Source organism: Limulus polyphemus, unplaced genomic scaffold (genome assembly GCF_000517525.1).
Source record: "Limulus polyphemus unplaced genomic scaffold, Limulus_polyphemus-2.1.2 Scaffold2627, whole genome shotgun sequence".
Lineage (NCBI taxonomy): Eukaryota > Metazoa > Arthropoda > Merostomata > Xiphosura > Limulidae > Limulus > Limulus polyphemus.
In genome coordinates, this window is record NW_013668237.1 from 130,323 (window position 1) to 145,884 (window position 15,562).

Below are 15,562 nucleotides of genomic sequence, written 5' to 3' on the forward strand. Positions count from 1 at the left end.
GGGTCTTACTACAAAGTAAAGATTGTAACAAGGAAAAATATAAAATTCTTATGTGGTACTGGTACTAGTAGTATTGTGTACAAATCACACAAGTTTATCATTATACATACTGAATCATATTATTATCATTATGAACTAAATATAAAATTATGCTAAATTATTAAACTTTAAGCTACAAATTTAAATGCAAAATAATATAAAAAATCACAAACTCTTTCAGTTCAAAGTCCTAAGCCTAATTCATGTAAAGACCTTGCACTTGCCACTCGATAGCTCTTAACTCTAACAATCGTGGATCAACTTTCCTATAAAACATATCTATTTTGAGTTAATTTTTCAATATAATGATTAACATAAATAGATATACGATGCAGCATGACTTAAGCTACTATATAAAAATAATAAAAGTCACATACGTCCCATGCAGTTTTTTCCAGAAGCAAGTTTTCTAATGCTTATAGAAAAGCACTATTGGCCAGTACTAAATACAATCTCTACATAAAATGGTAGTTACTATAATAAGCACCACCCACATTCATATTGTAAAATCCAGAGAACAACGTTTCGTAATGTCCTTTCCTTATCATCCTATGATTTGTGAAACGAGAGATACAGTGATTGGAATAACATGGTACTGAAATTAACACCTTCGACCAGGATTGGCTAAAAGTTTTACAACTGAGGGTTAACATGCTCAAACGCCGTTTTATAAAGAAAATAGACTAGAAAAAGGTTTAGATACCAATCATAGATGGCAGGACCAGTGCTGAAGTGGAAGGAAATATTTGTAAAAAATTTTGAAAACAAATTTTCTTCTTAGAGGGTGCTTATTTACAGTCTAAAATGTATTTTAGGATTTTTTTCATTAAATTCCTCTTTAAACTTCATTAAATAATACAATTTTGTACAAATAATTGAATGTTATGCTACTATTTACAAAAATAAAATCTCTATAATTTTTTCAATTCACAAATATGATTTTGCCCTCATGATAACATCAAAATGGCCACGGCAGATAACGGGTTAAGACCACATTCAGGCAAAGGAACCAGACAAGGTAGATGATGAATTAAGGACTGAAACAAGGTGGAAAGAAACGGGAAGGAAAAAACAAAACAACAGCAAAAAAAAAAAGGTAGCCAACAAGGCCACCTGATAGCCTTCAATCTTAGAAAATTCTAAATTATCAAACAATCAGGTAAGACTAAAAGGTGGGCAACAATGGGACCAGCAGATGGACCAGTAGTGAAAAACACCACTTGCATCGATAGACAGAGAGTAGAAGGGTGACACAAATGTGATAAAAGAAGAGCTACATGGTCAGAGAAATCTGATCAGCAAGTAAAGTCCCATGACTGAAGTTGAAAAGACAACACACCCAGGTGAAAGGGAGAAGACATATGATGTTGGTGCAAGAGTGACCATGATGGAGATAAAGAAAGAGGTGCTCTGGATGCTAATTGGTTGAGAAGAAGAAACCTAGACTGAGCTGGCCAAAAAGGTGCTACCAACAGGACCTAAAAATAAGTGTCATGAATCAATGTTAAGACATGTGAAAGAAGGTGAAGAGAGTACACATACAGAAAGTGATAAGACCAGTCCTGGTTGAGGGCATTCACAACAACCAGAGAAGCTGGGTGAGGTACCAGGAACAGGAAGAGGGAGAGTGTGATACTGGGAGGAGTGGCAAAGACAATTATTATTGGCATGCCCAAGTTGGGACTGATCAAACAAAAGACATTTGGATGGAGTGAACACTCCATAGAAAGAATTCTATCTTTTTAAGAGAGTCAATCCATCACAAAGTTCAAAACTTCTGAAACATGACAAGATGGCAGATGAACCTGATGTGAGCAGGCCCAAAACAAAAAGTCTAAAATGCAAAAAGGGCTGCAAAGAGTACCAAAAATTAATGTGGAAGGTATGCTTCGCAGGAGATTAAACCCCAAGGCCAGAGAGTCATCTAGAGACACGCCCAATTCATAACAGATGTGTCTGTGAAGATATAAAAATCTGGAGGTATGGAGGAGGCAGCAGTAGGATGTTGACCATAGTGTTGACATGAATCAACCACCAAAACAGATCCTCTAGAGAAAGCAGCAGCATAACAAGAGGGGAAAGTGAATCTACTGGTTGATCAAAGTCCATTAAAAAGCCTCATGTAAACCAAGTCTAGATGGACAAAATGTTCTATGGATGTGAGAGTTTCCAGAAAAGATAGAACCCCTTGTTCAGGAAGTATTAGAGGTAAGAGTCAAGGTGACTAGATTCTCCATGCCTTGCAGCCAAATTGGGGAAGGTTGAGCCCCCTTCTTTGTGAATTGAAAAAGACTCCAAGGTAGACCAAGTACCGAGTCAGAATCAGGAATGGCTTTTGAAAACTTGACCAGCCACATTTTGAACGAGAGGTCATGTGGCCAAGAGGCAAATAGGAGCCAATCATCCATATAATAATGGATAAATATCCAAGATTGTGGGCATGAAAAGCATACACTCCAATTACTTGGTTGAAAACATTAGGAGTTGAAGCAAAACTAGTATACCCAATCCAGATGAACAAAGTAAAGAAAACAGCAGGAGGATGTGGCATCAGAATATTTAGAAAGGCATCTGAGATGTCAACCTTGGCCACCCACAGTCCAAAGGAAAAGGACTAACAGAGAGGAAGAAACCCCTCCATCTTGAACTGAGGAACAACTAGAAAAGAAGACAGGCTAAGACAGGATACTTGTACATGGTCTTTTTTGGGGACAACAAAAAATACAAGAATAAAACCCTGGAGAGGGGCAAACAACCTGTTGATGGCTCTCATGTCCAAAAATCTAATATCACAGTGTCAAGAAGCAGAAAACACTGGGGACTGGAAGGAAGAGGTAAAAGAACAGGAAAAGTGGACAGAGGAAGAAGAGAAAGGCCATGTGTAAATAACTTGAATGACCTACCGGTCAGCTGCAAAAGAAATCCATAGGTCTGCAAACAGAAACAGATGTACTCCTATGGGACCTGAGCTGACAGAGTACAAAGGAATGGAGGCACCAATGGAATGTGCAATAGCCAACCCAACAGAAGGGGGATGGCAAGATACGGTAGAGGGACGAGAAATGGGAAAAGAGCAACGAAGGATTCATGGAGTTGAGAAATGGGAGTAGACTCATGAGGATATGAGAGATGAAAATGATGGAAGAAAGAGAGGATTGATGTTGAAAAGTCTTGGCCCAAGCCTCCAAGGTGTTAGGAACACATCTGAAGACTTCAGGGTGAAGAAAAAGATTCAGACAGAAAACACAAAGGTAAGCATGGGAAAGACAAACAGTAGAGAGAAGATTGTCACATCCCAGAAGATCCCAACAGAGAAAACATGCAAGCAGTGACAAGGTAGAAAATGAAACCCTAACTAAGCTATTGATAAGGAAAGGCTGTAGATCCCCAGAAAACCCATCAGAATTATGGTGTAGAGCTTCACATAAGAGAAGAAGAGAGGACAGGTAATGAAGGAGATGGGGAAGAAAAAGGAAAAGACAGAAAAATTAAGCACTGGAAAGTGTTGCTGGAGATGGGGTCAGCACCCCAAGTGGGTAAAAGGGATTTCACAGATATTGGGAATCCAAGAAAGGAAAAAGGGGAATGGCTTATAAGCCATGGCAAAAGAATCCAGGAGTTGAGAAAGACAAGACATTTGAAAGTGGAAATGAAGCTGATCTAGGAACATGTCAACATGGACACATATCTCTGGAGAAAGAGGAAACATCAAATAATCCTCTGCATGACAGACATGTAGTTAGGAATGGGAAGAATAAAAATACATAGGAAAAAGGGAAGGTAAAGAAGAAACCAGTTTAATCAAATCTACAAAAAGGTTTGAAGGAGTAACATTTTCCTCAACAGGTGAAGAGTAGCCTATTGCAAACCCAGGAGGTGGAAGTAGCTGACCAAATTTGTTATCCTCATGGCAGGGTTAAAAAAAAGGAGAATGCAGCTCTTCTGATATAGGGACTGGTAGATAAGACAGGAAGGCAGCAGTTTACCCATGCCATGATGAACCATATCAGTAAAACTGTCAACAGTCAGTGAAACTCTAGTGGCCACAGACATATTGGGGGCAGAGTCACCAACACTGCCAGAATCACCTGAGAATTCATGGTTGAGTAATTCACAAAATCAAATTTTTTAAATTTTCTTTTACTTAGTGGTGATGCAGTTTTAAATCAAAATTAAAAAGAAACTAAAAGGAAACCCACAGTAGTGGGTAGTGCAAATCTCACAATGTTAAGTTTAAGCTTAAAGAAACAAGTCCATTAAAGACAGTGCTGAGGATAAGAATTAAGTTAATTTCAAGTACAGGTGCTATTGTGCAAGGAGGATGTGTTACCCTCATGTTAGTGGAGGGCTGTTCTCATATGATGATTAAATCTTGTAGTAGAACAGTTCACATCAATACATTGCTTAGGTAGGAGATAGTTCGAGGCTAGTGGCCTGCACAAAATCTTGAAGGCAGATGCAACAGGAATAGCAACTGTGTGCTGAGATAAGTGAATCATTTTGGAAGTTGTATTCTTTATTCTTAAACTACAGTAAGTTATCATGAGTTTCACCATTTTCCAAATCTCACATATTTGCACACTAAGAAACTGGCAACATCTAAAAGTTTCTGTGTCATGTATGATTTGAAGGTTGTAGGCTAGTGCTCTACAGAAACTATCTCTTTAAAATTATTTACATTTATTTTGTCTATAACAGAACAAATGTAAATATTTTCACACACACACATTCAAATAACCATGATACAGAGAATTATCTTCTAATAACCATCAATGAACTCTTAGTTAAACCATTCATCTCTTAGAAGTTTATTCAGAGTAAGTAATATAAATACCATTCTAACTAACAAAAATAAAAATTTTATGCTTCCATATCCAATTATGAATAACATAACCTATAAAAATTTACAACATTATGATACCAATTTAAAGTGTATAAACCATTCCAGTTGAAATAAAAAACAAAATTTCAAGATAACAATAAGTGACAATGGACAATTTACTAAGCATACATTTTTGTCCTAGAACAAAGAGGTCAAATTAAAAATGTAACTAACAATGAAAAGCGATCAAAGAAAAAATGTAATTGATAATGAAAAACTCACAAGTTAGTAATAATGTTACTCCAAGTGAAAGAAAATCAGGATATTCAGATATTCCATGAAGATGAAGAGGGAGAAGTTCTTTCAATTTATTCTGTACTGAGTTATTGATTAGTGAGTCAATGTATCCACTATAACCTCTGGCTACTGAAGCTGTCCCTGAAAAACAGCAATAAAATTTATACATTTAGACCATGGCAGCTAAGAAACAGTGAAATATAATCAATGGTATGTGTAACTACCAATAACTAATAACTAAACTATTTCATAAAACGTTCCTCTTTTTATTCACATTAAGGCACCATCTGAAACATAAGAACATTGCTCCACTTCAGAGAGAAATAGTGTTTAAAATTCAAATAAATTCACAACTTCTGACTTATTAGAAAGAGTCTCCTTCTCCATAATGACCTTAATCCCAACTTGCTAAGGGTCAGCCAGTAATTTTACATCTGGGTGGTCAGCCCAGATGGCAACCATAAGGACTAGCATGAGTCTAGAACATTGACTGCCACAAACAATAGTCTTTATGTCTGAATTATGGTTTCTGTTACTAAATTCTTTAGTTCTTATAACTAAGATAATTCTTTAAACATAAAAGCAAAACAAGATTTGTTTTGCAGTTTCCAACAAAACTTAAAATACACAAATAAAGTTTCTAGCTTTGTTTTCAATGCAAAAACATGTGAAACATTAAGCTATTTAGAATTAATACATAATAAAACCATATGTTCCTATTATGTATTTTTAGCACAATTTTTTATAGTTTCAAATATTTAAAAACATGAAGTTTTATATTTTAAATTTAAATAGCTCATATTCTATCCATATTAATTCTTATTATCTTACTCTATTGTTACAATTCTGATTCTATTCAACAAATGACATGCATCAGCTTCAAATTCATTTTGTGTATTTATCATGTCAATGTATTCAAGTCAACAGAAGATTTGCACTAGTCAAGAAACAATTTTGTAATGCAAAATCAATAAAACTTACCTATCACATATTCCAGAATAAGGTTCCATCCTATTACAAATGCCATAAGTTCTCCAACAGTGACATAACTGTATACATAAGCTGATCCTGCCTTAGGCACCCGTGCACCAAATTCAGCATAACATAGCCCTAAAAAAGAGAAAGGATCTTAATTTTATTTACAAAATGTATGAAGTTCAGTAGTTTCTTTGTATAATTACTTGACTGTTAGTATCAACTATGAAAATTTACTTCACTTACATTACATCAAGTTTTCTTGTAACATCTTGTAGTTATAAAACTAACATCAATTCCTCTAAACACCCACAAAAAAATCTTCTGTTTGATCTGAAGGTTGTTTACAGATGCAGAACATAATCAATAAATTTATAATACACCTCTCACTTGTTCTTAACCTAAAAACCTAAAAAAAATAAAAATCAGCACAGTTGTATAATGTACAAACAAATCAAGAGTTTGCCGATATACTGTTAATGATATTAGTAAAAAATTTCCTAATTATTAAACAAGAAGGATTTCACGGCAACAAAAAATAATAAATAAAACTTAAGAGGCTTAAAAAATGTTGAAGTAAATAATTCACAAAAAGTAGTACAGCCCATTTAAAGTAGATTTAGAATCCATAGTCAAGCTACAAAAAGTCTCGCAATGAAAAACACTCTAGCCACTGATGTAACTAACAACTTGTTTAACTATAAATGCTCCAACAGCAGATCCAGCTAAGAACAGAAAACTTAATTATACTACCTAAGGACATTTTTATGAAGTTTCTAGCAATGCCTCTCATTAAATATCGCAACAAACTTGAAAATCTACACAAAACATCTTAACCTTTTTCTTCTGTACACTCACACATATTAATGAAAAACGCATAAGATGGTCATATAAACATCATACCATTTTGAATCCCCTGAATAAAATACCTTTTGTATAAGTTAATATATTAAAATAATGATCATGCATTCATTTAGATGATTCCAGATTCTTTCAAAAGTTAAATTTTCAGCTACCACCATCTATACTACTTTGATTGTATAAGAAAGAAACTTCTACATGTACTTGCAAGTATTGTTTTTACTTTCTAGTTGCAAGCCACACGACTTTCATGTTTGGAGATTTTCCTCTCTACTCATTATAAACAGGATTTTTAGTTTTGTAATGACAACTGATGTCCTGGCATAGACAATATTCTGAGGAATTTACTCTTCTGTTCATATTAACAGGTCAGATCTATTATTATCTTTTCAAAGTCCATAATAAGCTCTCTTAGGCATTATATAACAAAAATCCCTCTGTTCTCATTTTGAAAAGACATATAATAACTTTAACAATAACAACCTCTGCTTACAGAAATGGTAATATAGTTTACAAAGTACAAAATTTTTGCTAAAATATCATGTACATGATTCTAAAAAATTTAGAACAAATTTGACATGATGATTTTTTACTTGTAAATTCTTGTTTGTTCTTACTGTATATGACATTTCACTATCACAAGTATTTTACAGCTCTATCTACCCAGATTCAAGCTAAATACAGTGAATTCTGTGCCTGACTTAAATCCACTATGGAGTTACTTACCTGCAAATAGTGAAGCCACAGCTGCAACAGAAAATGACAATACAACTGAAGGGCCTGCTTTAGTACTTGCAACTTGGCCAGCCAACACGTAGATGCCTAAACCCAAAGTACTCCCAATACCTAAAAGAAGAGTCATATAATGAGTGTCAAATAGAGACACTGAGAAAGTTCTCTATACCTTTAAAATTTTCAAAGTAGATCATATATTACATACATATTTAAATTAATCTGTTAACCTGCTCATATCCCAATACATGTGTGGTTCATCAACTTCTGGTGGTTATATAGCCATGTTTGAAAATTGAAATATGTATACATTTGCTGCTTAATGGCTTACCAGAAAAATTTATTGCAACATTATTCCAATGTTGTATACAACTATCTTAATAAATAGCATCAGGGGCTTATTGGTAGCTGCCATTATACCCATTATCCAAGTAATCAAAATACTGCATTATAGTTTTCATTATCAATTTCAGTTAATTCAAAGTTGTTCAGATTAATTTTTCAATGTAATAACTCAGGAATATAGCTGAGGCAATTGAGTTTGTCAAATCCAGATGATTCATTCACATTCTAAATAAACATGACTTCATCTAAACTCTGCTATGAGGTTCTGTTTGGCATAAAGCTCTTGTATATGCTGACACACACACACTATGACACCATTAAAGTCCCATTGTGTATAAAAGGTTGACTGATCAGAATTAAGGATCACAAGGGATATCTGACTGGTCCCTAATCTGCACAGGGAGTGATTACTGTGTGCTCCTTTGATATTCTCAGCCATTCTTTTTATTTGTGATGAAGTTAATTATATCCAACTGTTTTACACAAGTGCAAACACAGAGGGCCCTGACTTAAAATTCATATTCACAATGAGAAAATTCCTGTAAGTGATGAAGAACAGACATTGTTGAACATGCAAGAAGTGGAAGGGGCAGGTTGTTCAAACACAGGAGGTCTTTCAATTTTCTCACTTTTCAGTAAGCTCCCTTTCAAAGCCCATTTCCCAGGACACAAATTTACTGGCCTAAAGACCCAACTCAATGAGAAACTGAACCCAGATGATTCCCCAAAGGCCTGGAGTGTTCCCCAAAACAGAGTGGATGGTTTGGCATATCAGCATGACCTCTTCCACAGGCATTTATTTCAAGAAAAGCTGAAAGTCACATAACTATTCTTTGTAAGATAAAGTTTGTCTGGGCAGGAAAGACAATCCATGATAAGGGTGAAAGTACCTAGTAAATGACACACAAGGAGATGAATACCATATATGTGTGCCCAAAATACAAGATCCGACATTCCACCACAAAGGGACTGAGAATGGGTGTCTCCCTGGTGATTGATGTACACCATCACTGTAGAATTGTTTGGGTGGATCATAAACAGAGGACTGCTGGCAAGATGAAGAAAATGATCCAAAGCATGATGTACAGTGAGAAGCTCCAGGATATTGATATGGTAAGACTGCTCAGTCAGAGACCGTTGACCTGAAGCTACTTGCTGCTTAACCAATGCCCTCCAGCCATGAAGCAAAGTATCTGTGAAAATATGTAAATCTGGACGAGAGGGAGGAAATGGAACACCCACTGATGTGTGAGCCTTGTCCAACCACCAATGCAGATCGTCTACAAGGGAAGGAGGAAGGGTGATAGTAACATCCAAGGGATCCCACGCAAGGTTTTATTAGTCATGAAGAGTCCATTGAAGAGATCTCAAATGAATACGACCAATGGGGATAAATGCTGCCATAGAAAACCACATTTCCAATAAGAATAGGACCTCACAAGCAGTAATAGAGGGAGCAGTAGAGGCATTGAGAATTTCCAGCTCTATCAAATGGAGTCAAAGAGGAGAAAGCAGGGACCGACTGAGATGAGTGTTGAAAAAAACACTCAAATGGATAAGATATTGCATAGGAACAAGGAAGGACTTCTCCAACTTGATTAACCAACCAACCCAAGCTGCCTCCAAATAAAGCAGACAAGCATGCTGAGTGGACTTCAGTTTGGAATGAGCCAATAGCAGCCAGTCATCCATGTAATGGTGTAAGTGTAACTCTTGAGTGTGTACATCTGGCAAAGGCAAACCACTAGACAGAAGACATATTGTGCTAAAGCAAGTGCAAAATTGATAAACCACCTTGTGATGATCAAACTGAAGACAGCGTCTTCACAGAGGAAATACAGGAATATGTAGATAAACATTAGAGATGTCTACCTTGGTCATCCATAAATGTGGATAAAAAGCTCACCTGAGGGTGAGAATTGATTCCATGGTAAAATGAGGTAGCACCAAGAAGTGACTGAGGCAGGGCAGATCAATCACAGGCCACCAGTGTCTGGTTTTCTTGGGTACCACAAACAGCCTGGAATAAAACTCCAGAGGAGGGTGAATGACAGGTTTGATGGCATTCTGAAAGAGAAAATCCTCGGACAGATGCTGACTTGTGGTCAGATTCCGAGGCAATGAAAAGGAAATAGGTATCCAAATAATGGGGGAAGGGAAAGGAAGCTGATGACAAGTTCCTCGGATAAAATCTGAAGAACCCAGAGATCCTTGGTAAACTCCTGCCATAGAGGAACAAACTCGGATAAACGATCTCCCCATGGCACCAGAACTCACAGGGTAGTCACCAATACTGTTGGCAGCATGACATTCTGCATCAAATAAAACAAAGAGAGGAAGATCCCTGAAGGAAAGAAAAGGTAGAGGATGGGAAGGATTAGGACAGGAAACAAAAATATGGGATGGTTGAGGCTCAGAGCAAGACAAACAATCAACCAACAAGGAAAGAGTCGATTGTTGTCTCGCTAATTACACTCTGAATTCCAAGGTCACCAGAAGACCTCCAAATACCAACTTATTGAGAAAAGGAACCAAACCTAAGTCTCAAAGATAAGCAGGTGGCAAATGAACTTGGGACAATATTGCATCTCTCCCCAAAAGATATCAACAACAGAGGAACCACATGTGCAAAGAAAGAGCCAAAGTCAACAAACATGCCAACACAGATGTAAGAAAAATCTCGGTGAATTGCAGTAGAAAGGAGGTAGATGGTGGACAAGTACTGTAGGATAGACGTGAGGGTAAGATGAAGGCAAGAAAACTGGGCACAAGATAAACGAACAGGATAATCAGGGTCTAATTACAATTTTTTTCACATATCACAGTTTGAGAATTCCTGCTGTAGCACCATCAATCTCAGAATTAGTACACTATGTTGCATATGGATTTTTGTACATTTTTAATTAATCTTAAAATGCTTACACTAAGTCATATGTACTATTGTTGAATGTTTTCAATCACTCTTAGAATCTTTAAATGTAACTCACATCTGGTATTGTTGTATAAAGTACTATGTTTTTATTATAAGTATATTCCATGATGAGATTAAATACAAGTTCCAGCAAAATGCTAAAGATCAATCTTGATCTTGTATTGGGTAATCATTCTAGAGCTTAGTTAGATAGCCAAAGAATATAGAGTTGTTCCTTCTGACTCACATCTCTGAATGGGAAACTTATCTATCAGGACAAAAGTTTACGAAGTCTGTTCAGTTAAGAACAATGTTTTTTTATCCAGACATCAAGTCTCATGAAAAATTCCATATCACTCCCAAGTTTGAGGTTTGTGTTTATGCTAGTAAAAATAATAATAACTCAATACGAGCAATTTGTTTTTATTGACAGCTTTTCTAAAATCCAAATTTTTAGGTAATTCTGCAAAATCACCAAAAACAACAGGTTTTATTTGCAATTATGTCTAAAGTACATAATATTACACATTAGTATCTTACTGTTAACCTCTTGAACAAAATAGGAACAATTTTAATATTATTACATTGGGTGTAGTTATCAGATGAAGTCTAACAATAATAAAATCATAACTCACATACCTCATGTATGTTATAAAGTATACAAAACTGTCAAAGATGGCATCAGTTAAGTTCGCATTGCTACAACTACTTAGCTTTATCATAAAATATTATTTCATGATAAACATATTATTTCAGTAACAATTAGTTTTAGAAGGTTTAAAGTAGGTTTCACTCACCTAAAGCAGTTAGATCAAAAACTGAAAGACATCGATGAAGACTGGTTTCTTTACAATCACTACTGGAAAGTTGTTTTTTTCGTAACAATGCCTTCACAAAATTTCTGATATTCATAGCTGGTTTTGAAGAGAACACAGATAAACTGTTATTTATATATCTATGTACTCCTGAAAAGCATAATTGTTATAAAACTTCTTAATTTTCATGCAACAGAATATTCACCCTTATATATATACATCAATTGTGAAGTGCTAGTGATATTCAATTAACTCAAAAAATAGGGTAATATTGAGGAATTTTTCCTCAGTTATTTTTCGTTTTTCTTATTATGTTTAGGAGTAAGCCAATTTTAAGCTGTAAATAAATTGCTATTTCACTGGTAAGCAATCTAATCTTATATTACTTATATATAAGAACCATAAACTGTTTAAATAAATGGGAGAAACTGTGAAGTGTGTTCAACAGCATACTGCAGCTTGAACCTTGGATCTCCCGATTCACAGCCCAACAACCTATTTATGAAACTACTCTTATACAATGGAATGTAATTTAAAAATTATGCTTTATGAACATAATGACATTCCAAAGATTCATACAAACTAAGCAAATAAACCAGTTTTTACAAATACAAATTCATCAAATTCCATATTCATCAACAACCTACAAAATATTATAAAGTCTGGTTAGTGTTAAATCCAGAGTTGATCAGTCAGTTAATTGATTGCTTATTTTTTGACAAGCCAAATAATCTTAAAAACCTATATTAAATAACTTACCATATCCATATATTAGTCAAGGTTTTTAGGATAATTTTTAGACCTCTATGTTCCCCTACCCTCTGCTTACAGGAAAGTCTTGGAATTACACTCCTACTAACAGACTTCAAAATGAACAAATGTTCAATTTAAACAATACCAAAACTATGCTTATTTTGTGACAGTTTAATATTCTTACCTTTTTTACACAGTAAATATTATATATTAATATAATGCACGAGTTATACAATGGCATGTTATAATATCTTTCAATTTCATGTAGCCAACAATTATAAGTTTTTATAACTTGCAATATAACTTAATAACAATAATGACATACTATAAAAACAACAAAAAAAAACACTTAGTTAGTATATAGACTAGTAATATTATTTATTTATGATACACAACATCAACATGGTGCTGGCTTTTTGTTGTTGTTTCTTCATTTCACATAAATTACATGATTTCTATTCAGTAAAATGCAATACATGCATTTTTTTACTGGTGAAATGCCCGACTGTTTGAATTAATACACCTACCTTTTTAGTGTTATGTACCTCCATACCTCAATTTAGCATTATTATATTATCTCTACTATCACTCATACATGTTCACACAGAATTGTGAATTCTGTGATAATTGATTCTATGACATATTACAACATTAAAACAAGCCATCTAAAGTAATAATCCATATATCAATATTTTCTTATTCTACATTATTAAAAAGTTCAAAGATAAGTCATTAGCTTCACGGTATTCAGTTATCAAATTTCTCCTCAATTTCTGAACTTACACAACACATACATCACAACTAAACTGAAACATATTGGAATTTCCTAATTTTCTAAGTAGTTTACTTGCACAAAAAACCTCCATGAGCTACGTGCTACACTTCTTTTACAAATTGAAATAAAAAATAAAAATTGTACCACACTTTTTTCAACAACTACAACTAGCCCCTCCCCTCTCCTAAATGGTTCATGAAATTAATAGAAATAATACTCATTTATAATTTTCATTTTAATATACTCCAGTATAGGATACTAAACTACAGAGAACAGCAAGTTTGTACCACAAGGATATAATGTATTTCTCTACAGGCTTTATGAACTTTAGTTAGAAGTTGTACAATTTTATGTGTAGGACAGCCAATCATGATTTACTTCAATTAAACACCTACTCTACTTATAATAATTTCATTATCTCTAGAGATTTCTCATAATAAACCAACTTAGTCTTTGCATAAAACATATACAGGACTCTTACAAATATAACTTTAAAATCTGATACTTCATTCACAAGTATTATAGAACATAAATGTACTGTCTCCGGTGAACATTTAGTATACCAATTATTTCCAGGTTAAAGGGTTAAATAATCAGTATAACTTGGGTGCATTTGCTCTGCTTATTTCACATATTAGCTAATTGTTCAAATAGTGCAAATTAATAATCGTATATATACACACACACATGTTGTTCCTAAAGTGAACAAATTATTTTATACACAGAGAAACTGCCCCCTTAAATTATCTAAATAGCACTCCTGATTCTGGTATGATTTTATTAGGTGTTAGAGACCTCTGGTGGTGCATACAGACATGGTTAGAAATTTAGCACAATCTAGGTTACAGAGTTTCACTCAAGCATCATATGTTAGAGCAGGCTGATCAATGGTTTTCTACTTGCAAATTACAACAATTTGTTTTAAAATGAATGGTTAGTTACAGCTTCCATACATTCTTGCTCTTTACAGCATTTTCTTATTCATGTTATGCCAAAACAACACATGGAAGATATAAGACAATTGCAGCTTAGAATCTCTAACATGACAATTAATAACACTTGTCAAACAATTCATACAGAAAATACAATTTCATTATCTCCAAATTTAATATGGCTTATCAAACGAGGTTTCATGTATGCAAAACAAATAGAATAAACAGGTAAAAAATTTTAGTCTACATTATACAATTGGGAATTTGAAGCAGTAGTGGTGCATGTACTGAAAATTTACTTGCAATGCAAGGTCCATCTAGTTCATCAAAACTGAAAACACTACAGTGTACTTCCTTTCTGTTAAAGCACTTCATTATTCCTAATTTACATCTAAAAAGCATAGTGAGATACAGCAAATACTAGATACATCAAAAATACCCTGTGCATTAACAATTCTATAACTTTAGTACCAAACTGTTATATTAGTAATCTAGTAAATGTATAATTTTTGTGACAAACAGCATGTACTAAACTGTATTCACCAGATTTGCTGTATAGATATTAGTAATGTTAACATATCCATGTCAGTTGGTAAACAGGAACCAAGTTTCTAGAGAAAATACAAGATAAATGTTAACACTAAATCATATACTTAGGGTTTCCAGTAACCTTAGTATTTACAATCTAAAAAATCAAAATGTTAATGCTGAAATGTGCAGTTTTTTATATACAAAAAAAAAAGCAAGAAACATCTAACTTCCTTTGCAATCAGCACAGTTGAATAATTTTGATAAAAGAATTAGTTAACTCTAAATTTTGTGAAATGGCATAAAAATTTGTTAATCTGCTGACAACAGAACATCAAAAACGTTTGTGTAACTTACGTGAACTCACCTTAATATTCAAGGTGTGACATAATTTTTCACTTCATATGACTTTATGCACTGCTGTATAAAATACTGGTACAATTACTGTAGTGTCTTTAACTAATTGTAATATTAATCAACATCTGCTCTCTGGACATTTGTATAATCTTTGAATTAATGACAGATCTTTAAAACAAACCTTTATTCAAATACTTGGATTTATAAATCACATCAATACTTATTTAATAACAAATGTACAGCTTGGGGAAAAAGTTTTATTCAAGTTAAATAGACAATAAAACCTGAAGTACTGTTATTGTTGTTTCTTTAAAAATAAAAATAGTACCTTAAATACACAAGTTCAAAGAATCTTCTTCTGTGTGTGTGTATATATATACACACACACACATACACACAGAAATGTTAAACATTAGAAGT

The 15,562-nt window shown here is 34.0% G+C and overlaps 1 protein-coding gene across 4 annotated transcripts in view; it reads right to left on the minus strand.

Moving 5' to 3' along the window:
* The window catches only part of LOC106467478 (cationic amino acid transporter 3-like), a 70,819-nt gene that overhangs the window by 47,874 nt on the left and 7,383 nt on the right, over positions 1-15,562 (minus strand). For all 4 annotated transcript variants that reach the window (XM_013927837.2, XM_022395672.1, XM_022395670.1 and 1 more), the window contains 4 exons: positions 11,780-11,896; positions 7,721-7,840; positions 6,140-6,268; positions 5,144-5,299 (listed from right to left, as the gene is read on the minus strand). In XM_013927837.2, the coding sequence (XP_013783291.1) occupies positions 5,144-5,299; positions 6,140-6,268; positions 7,721-7,840; positions 11,780-11,894 (520 nt within the window). In that variant the 5' untranslated portion in view covers positions 11,895-11,896. The remainder of the gene's footprint in view (positions 1-5,143; positions 5,300-6,139; positions 6,269-7,720; positions 7,841-11,779; positions 11,897-15,562) is intronic.